The 8,423-nt window shown below is 39.5% G+C and overlaps 1 protein-coding gene across 1 annotated transcript; it reads right to left on the bottom strand.

The window, feature by feature from the left end:
* Positions 1–92: 92 nt before the first annotated feature.
* myoz2b (myozenin 2b) lies at positions 93–5,662 on the bottom strand. The gene is made up of 6 exons (XM_037473066.2): positions 5,524–5,662; positions 4,632–4,748; positions 3,554–3,720; positions 3,095–3,188; positions 2,348–2,510; positions 93–2,258 (listed from the first exon to the last, which is right to left on the bottom strand). Exons 2-6 carry the CDS (start codon positions 4,711–4,713, stop codon positions 2,033–2,035), a joined length of 732 nt encoding a protein of 243 aa, XP_037328963.1. The 5' UTR covers positions 4,714–4,748; positions 5,524–5,662; the 3' UTR covers positions 93–2,032.
* Between the last annotated feature and the right edge of the window lie 2,761 nt (positions 5,663–8,423).

Raw genomic sequence — 8,423 nt, 5'->3', positions numbered from 1 at the left:
TATAGGTTATCCAAAAGGGACTTAAATAGACTCCCAGCAACTATAAATCAACGGCTAAAATGACTTTTACAACAGAATAACTGTTCCTAATCTAAATCTTTAATATGCAGTTTGGGTTGGGTTCTGTCCCCAATAACACATACTCTACCTGCTACATGTATATAAGACATAATACTCAGTGAACAACCTCGTCAAACCTGTCAGCTTTCTCACAGTCTCAAAACAAAACAAAGAAATGAATTGACCAACAGAACATTCTGTGTAAATGAAAATACAAAGTATTTGGATTGTCGACTTTTGGGAGAAATGATAGTCATGCATAATGTTTGCTCAAGAGCTCCTACTTTGGCCTTCAATTAGATTTTGCTGTATCTCCCTTCTCTCTGAGAATGAAAATGATATATTATGTCAGCGGACTGTTAAATGTGGCATACATAAAGGTAGCTTGGCTCACTGCGTCTTGCACCCTGTTTCAAGATTCCTGTAAAGGGATTATATCGGTCTGTATCAAACAACAACTGCCATCGTGTCCCAGCAAATTGTACTCTTAACAATAGCAAAAGAAACATGGTCATATTTTGTCTCAAAGCGAAACATATGATTTCAATGGCCTGGAAATCCGCTCACAGGCCGAACAAACATGATTGTATAAAAGGACTGCTTCAGTGCCTCGCCTTAGAGAAACTTACATACAGTATGTAGCGAAAAGGAAATGTAACATCTTTGCAAAGATTTGGAGCCTGACCTTAGCCTATTGTTTAGGGAGCATTCTAGTTCTGGGGTACATTAAGTATCTATCTGTGAATGCACACATTAAACACCCTCTACTGCTATTTCCATAAACAATAAATCATGCCACTGATATTTCTATTTGAAATATTTGCTTACATGTACTTTCTGATCTTTGTTTTGTTCTTTGTTGTTTGTGTGATGTGGAGAAAACTATAAAAACTATAGTTAGAAAGTTAGTTATGCAATATTTACGAGAAAGCGATACACTTAAACTGTAGTAAAATCATGCCGCTTGAATGTTCTCAGAAAATACCCAAATATAGCTCACAGACATTGTGTGTATTTTGCACTCATACACAGTATAATTATACACGTTACACGGATTAGGACATCAGTGACAAGAAACAACACACAACAAACATTTCAATTTGCTCACACTGCAAACAAGGCAGGCCATAATATATCAACTTTGTACAATTATTAAATGTATTGGCACACAAAGTCACTGTTTCTATATCCGTGTTTTTAATTCATTAGTTTCATCGCAGGTCAAAGTCCAGATTTCTCAGTCTTCCACTTTGATGTGACCTGTTATTTCCTCAATATAAAAGCGTTTCTTATAGCTCCAATATCATTTAAAAAAATATTTTTCAATTGCAGTCCACAATAAATCAGAGCTATCAAAGGGTCCTTTCCCTTTCCTTATTTCCTTATTAATGTATTATTTTGTGTTGAATTTTCGATTAATTTAAATTACAGCTTGAGTTATTTATGTCTGTGTTCATCCTTTGCTTTGTATGAAATGACGTTGAGTTATTTATTATATGAATTTATATGATAAATAAATAAAAATGAGCACTTCATTTTTATTCGTGTTTGTGTAATATCATTCTATCATCAGTATAAATAGAAGACTGCTTATCACAATAACTAAATATAACTCACTGCATGTTCCAGTTGTGTTTAATCAATAAATAAGTTGCATTCTTTATTTACATTATGTATTCATGAAATTCAACTGAACATTTATACAATTTACAGTTTTGCTGTATGTGTCAGTGGAAACTCTTCTTGAGTTATGCTATTTACATGATTTTCTTTGAACACAGTTTAAGTTTACACCAAACGCACTGGTCAACAAAAGTTTAAAATATCTTTTCTCCACTAAATGGGATCAATCCAAAATATTAGTAAGTAATTGTGACTTAGGTGTGAACGAGGGTGTTTTTTCCTCAATCAGACGTGGGGACTCAACACAACAGCTGACATCACGTGGCCGGCCTACACACGGTTAGACGACCTACAGGTCATCAGACTCCGGGATGTTAATGGCCTCCACGGTGACAGTGGGCAGGATCAGAGGAGCGCCCTCAGATATCCACCCTTGGGCCATCCGATTAAAGGTGGGTCTTTTCACTGCCGGCTCCTGCAGCTCGTGGTACCTGGGCGGGTTCAGGTCTAAATCGGGGAGCTTGAATGTGATTCCTCTGGGAGCTTTGTCGAAGCCACCAAAAGGAGTGGCAACCCTGTAATTGACATAAAGCGTGAATAGTTCCTCATTGTCACGCTCATAGACCAATAGACCAAAGCGGGCTGATACATTTCGTGTTCTCACCGGTTAAAGCTTTTGTACTCAGGAGGGTCCCGTTGTGGGTCTGGTCCCGACATCGTCAGTTTGAGGGTTTCGGCGAGGTCGGGGTCGCTGAGGAGCGCCTGGTCCCACGGGGAGTGGTAGGACTTGGGCATGGCTGTGGCTGATAACTTCTCTGCAGCTGTGTCTGTCGAGAACCAAGCAAAGACAGAGAGACACCGTGGGATTGGCCCAAACAGCGCGGCGGAACGATCTCACAGATTGGTTTGCAGTTTACGGGTTAAAGATGAGCCTTTTGGTTGGGGGGGATAAAGTTTTAGAGTGGATTGTGAATAGAGGCCGTGCTCAGGGAACACTTATGGGCAGACTGAGTTGTCTGTCATTGAGATCTGAGGCCTTAAAATAGCACGTAGTTGAAGTGTGCACTCATCCTACAAAGTGCCAAAGTGGGATGATGCCGTACTGAGGGGTTTGGAAAAGCACTGGATTGTGTTGGCTTATTAAAATATAATATAATAAAAGGAAGCATTTAAAGTGGGGGTAATATGAATTATGCAAGTTATGGTAATTATGAGTGTGCAGTATGTTCAGTAATTCTTTTATAGTAGATATAGTAGGACTGATTTCCAAAGACTACATTTAAAGTTAATAGTTGTAGATTTACACATAAATATGATACATTTTTTACAGTTTTTATCTTGATTAACATTGTAGATCATTGTAGAAAGTCTATATTGGCTTCAAAGTAAACATATCAAAGACCACAATTACCTGAAACAATGATTTCTGGATTAGCTGCATTTCCATCGGTCGGTGGGTCCACTTTAATTTCCACAGTGTGTGCATTCTGAGCTAAAATATCATTCTGCAAAATACAATTAAAATAAAATTAATCCATTTGTTATCAGTTGAGTAACAAAACACAAGCTGGCACATGTACAGTGCTCTTGTCTCAGACACAATAAAACACACACACTTATAACTACAGTGTTTATACACACAGAAAAGTATCAACAGGCACTGATAAAGGGGGGGGGGGTCTGCTTCTTAGCAAAGGGCCCAGCAGCTCTCAGAAGATTTGGCTGGACGACGTACGGTAAAAAGGCTTTGTCACACCTTTTTTCAAGAGCATATTTCCTGATAAATTGCTTTTGCAGAACTTGTTTGCCAGAACTACAGAATGTATTCAAACAAAAATGAAGAGACTGATTAAAAAAAAATACGACTTACATTCAGCTGTGTGTTTGCCTCATTTTGTATACTTTCAAATGTATATTTTTCAGATCTCCTCTGGCGCATTTTGAAAAGCCGAGAACCTCTGTTGGAAAGCAACGACAACTCCTCCAACATAATGTCCTTGGGAGTGCTGAGCTTCTTTCCGAGATCCATTACGTACCCTTTTGAAAAAAAAGAAAATACACATAAAGTTGAAGATAAAGTGGGGGATAACAATATTCAAAGCATTCAGATTCAGTGGACGATAATTTGCAATTTTACCTCATTCACCTCATTTTGAGCCAACACTATTCTCAAAAACACAATCACGTACCAACATGTATCATGAAGTTAAGGCGCATTTTCTATAAAGGGATCCCTAAGCAAAAATATATGTAGTAGATGTTGTTAAACCCTTGATTTATGACAATTAAATTATCATGACAGTTGTTCATAATAAATGTTGAAAGCCTTTAATCTAATCCCGCAGCTGTTCTGTAGACAAATCCTGTCGCAAAAAAATGGTGTTAACCTTTTATTATGTCAGTTAATATCAGTTGATGTAATATTCTTAAATAAATTGCCTACAATATAATTATCACAAACTAACTTGGCAGGGGGACGGATTTGAAGCCAGATGGGGGGGATTAGCAATATAAATAAACTCTGATTTCATTTTGTCTTGAAGGGAAAAGTCCATAAATATCATCCAATGCTTCCCAAAAATGTAACTGTAAATGTTTTCCATTTCGTAAGCCCTGTCATGGAAGATGAGTTGTCATTGTACTTGAGAATTAGTGTTGGACGGACGTGATGCTTCCTCGTCCGCCTAAACAGACGGTATGTACCCCAGCTGTCACAAAGCTTCAAGTTATCCAAATGGCTACACACAGTTGTCCCTCAACCCCCCCCCCCCCCCTTCCCCCACCCTCTCCCCTACTCTCCAGAAATAGCCTTTTGAAAAGGACAACGACAAAGGATTAATCCCCATAGGTAGTGAATCATCCCGTTAGCTTATTTATTGTGAATACTGGAGCGTAACTCTGGCATTTTTAACCCTGATCACGATGGAGATTATCAGTGTGTTTCATACCGTTGGTACCGTGGACCTCCTGGCAAATAGCTGCTGCACGCTTCTTCCTCTCTCCAGTTGGCATTGTACAGAATTGTGACATTGTGGCCTTGGCAGGTTGGGCAGAATTCAGGAGTACTGGAGACACATGCAGGGACACAGGATGTAGTTGATCTGACTGAGTGATACATTTCTTTTTTTACATTTTTTAGTCAATAAAACGTTATAAGTATATATCCCATTTGCTGTTAGCATCTTTGAGAATTTCAATAAAAATGTATAAGGCTGCCGTTAAATAGATGTATCATATTAGTGTTTGCCATGTTACAATAATCTCTCTATCGAGGTTGGATTGAAATAGATTATGATGTTTCGCAGAACTGCAAAGCTCCATTGTACTAGGATCGGTTTCAACACACATAACTCTGAAATCTGGTCTTGTCTCTGGACCGATATTTAAGTAAGTTAAAAAATGTTCGTGGTATCTCCCTTTAAGGTTGTCACTAAATAAATGGCTAGTTTAAAGGTCAAGAGTAACTATTGTGTCCTAAATTTGTACATATGGTATGTGTGGTTGGACAGAATAAGTATCCAACCACACATACTGATATAATATACAAAATAACTTCTTTCTGTGGCCAAACACTTTCAGTACTCAATTGTGCCTGCTGAAGTCGGGCCATAATTTCCACGCTAACAACCGCAAAGCAATATAATTCAAGAGAAAGAAAATGTATCTTATAGTTTGTCCAATATTGCGTTATCTTAAAAAAGGAAATTAAGTAATTCACAGAAAATCAATGCCACATTTATTTTACCTCAATAAACCGACTTTCCCCAAGCCTGACTTGTAAAATTTGAATGCTGAACCCTACATATTGACAAAACAACCCCCGCCGACGCTTGTCCGTACCTGCGATGGTATCCCTGGGGTGCAACCTGTATCCTTGAAGGGGAGACGCCGAGGCTCAGGGGTCAACCTACAGTGGGTAGTTTGATCTTCCCTGATCGTCACGCACACGGACACTAAGGCTAAACTGTGGCCGTGTCTCTGTGTCTGTTGTGAATGGAATGCAGCTTACATCAATAGGCTAAATTTAACCTGCCAAACACTCAAAACCACTCGCAAACACCACAGGGCAAGGATAGCTACTAGAGAGGGGGAGAAAGAAAGAGTGAGCAGGGAGAGGATGGACGACGCACACATGCCCACCGGTGTTCTTTGAGGTGAGGCCTCCCCTCCAGAGACACACTTCCTTCCTTAAGTTGGATCTCCAAAGTCCCCATGGGTGGATGTAACCTCCTGGACTCCTGTTGCCTTCAAGCTAAGAAGGTTGCTAATGCTGGACACAGCTGCCATGTAGCTCTCTCTTCCAAATTAGTTTTGTTTCTGCCAATGTTTCCCAATTACTGACTCTATCTAATGATAAACAGACCAGCGGAATGGTCAGCGTGTTCCCGTCCGAGATAGTGATCAAAAAATATAAATATGTTTAAAGCAATATCAAGGTCATTACGCTGATAGTTGAGCTTGTCGTCCCAATTCAGGCATACAAGATATTTCATCTTTAAATTATCCAAAAATACACTAACAAGATATGAAAGAATTTCCTGACAGAAGCTTTTCTCAATTGTTGAATCAGTATTGACGTGCAAAACGTAAAAGGAATGTTACATGATTTATTTTATGTATAATTATATCACAATGTTCATTAAAGCAAAAACAACAACACCACTTTAAAGAGACTGTTATGTTGTCTTTTATTTTTCAGTTTGTGTTGAACAGGTGCAAAAACTCAACATTTACTTGTTGTCAATTATCAAACACACCCCCCGCCAAAAAATAAGAAAAATATGTAATAAACATGACAACTAAATTCATGTTAAAACCCTGAAGCGTTTTGGTGGAATCTGCTGTTCTGTTGACATATTAACACCCCACAGTGTGTGATTGAAGGTGGGATAAATAACGTCTGCATGCAACATTTATTCATCGTGACTTAAAAACACATTTAGTAGAAGCAAACCAGCTCAAATCTATTTTGAGATATCACAAGTAGGTCATGAGTCTAAATAAAGACAATCTGAAGACGCAACGCTTATTGCAAGTTTTCCTAAAAATGCACCGGAGCTTCTTAAGAGCAAAGATAGTGTGCGTCACTTAGCGGTCGCTAAAAGTGCCGCAGATGATAACGCTTAAATGTACCTGCCATGACCACGTGCAATGGGGGTGATGAAAAAGAAAGATGAGTAACACCAGCAAGCGTTATCGCTGTACGAAATGTCGATGTGTGCACAAGTGATGAAGTCACAGTGAGTTTTTAAGCAACAGTTGAAAATACATGATGGAAAAGCCACACAATCGGAGTGCCTTATTTCTCTGTAAATATTCATAATTAATAACGTAAAAATGAGCAACACCAATCCATCAAACGTTTGTTCATTTGCTACACGTTCACTTTGGCTCTCATTACACTCACGTCTAAAAAAAAATGATACAATAACCAAAAATCCGCGATTGCAAAATCCCCCATTAGGGCTCTGCGGGGGGGACAGCAACACAACACTAATGCTGCGGTTAGTCGTTGTGCTACTCGTACCATGAAGACAGCTACTTTTATCACTCCCATCAACAACTTCAAACAAACCCAGTAAATTGTGAAAAATATGTCGCTGACCTACAAAGCTTGAACCTATTTTTCTTACAAAAGAAAAAATGTTGCATCTCTATAAGTCAAATTGAATGTTTTGTGTTTCATGTCCAATATACCTTTTTACAGTGAAGTATGTTGATTTAAGAGTACACTTCCCTTCATGTATGTGTGACCTCATCTTAGTGGTATTCACTCTTGTGGACTGCACCAGGCATCGGGGAGTACTTTGTTGGACTGGAGCCTTGTCCCATGTATCCAATACCGGCCCTGCTGACAGGCCTCAGGGGCTGAGCGGGTCTGAAGGGAGGCCCATAGAAGGCTGGTCTCTCAGGTGGAAATGTCCTGCTCATGAACGGTGCCTGAAAAGCTGGAGCTGCATGATAATGACCCATGCTGACAGGTGCAGGGTCAAGAGACACCCTGCGCTTCCATTCTTCCGGGGGCTCTGGCAGAGACCTACGGTGCCCCGCAGCTTGGACATTTGAAGCAACAGATGACGGGAGGCTCTGAAACCCAAAGGCGTCATCCACTGAACCGGTTAGGCTTCTGGATGCCGCCTCCCACGGGGACAGTGGCTTGGAGACTTTTTCTTGAAAGGACGTTTGCCTCTGTGTCGGTAAATACGATGACTGGATTCCAGGTGTGCTCGCAGGTGACAGAAGTCTGGGAGAAGGCATTGCATTCAGTCGCTTGGGGAGGCTCAAGGAGCGGCTCCTTCCAAAGCCCTGGAAAGAAGATCACATGTCAGAAGGCTGGTTTGACTGCAGCATTGCAGACTGTGCTGCCACCCACTGGATTAATGTGTGCCGGGACCATCGATTGGGAGTTCAATCAAGCTTATTTATATTCTTTTGTATTTTACTAAAAATATAACTGAAGAAAGAGAGGCAGTCAAATATATTAGTTTTAATCGAACTAAAATTCTTATGCTTTTCTGCTTTTGCAGTTTTGTTAAAAAATGTGACTCTGGATTTTGGCTACACACACACACACACAGCAGATATTATCTTTCTAAAATAATGGATGAGATTTGTATTAATGTCTTGAACCATAAAAAAGCATCTCATTATTAACAAAAATAGAAAATAAACAATAATATTTAAGAACTTACCTCCTGTTGGTTCAAAAAACTTGAAATGGCAATATTACTATGAAACAA

Source organism: Pungitius pungitius, chromosome 9, assembly GCF_949316345.1.
Source record: "Pungitius pungitius chromosome 9, fPunPun2.1, whole genome shotgun sequence".
Classification (NCBI taxonomy): Eukaryota; Metazoa; Chordata; class Actinopteri; order Perciformes; family Gasterosteidae; genus Pungitius; species Pungitius pungitius.
This window is presented reverse-complemented; position numbering and strand designations above follow the sequence as displayed.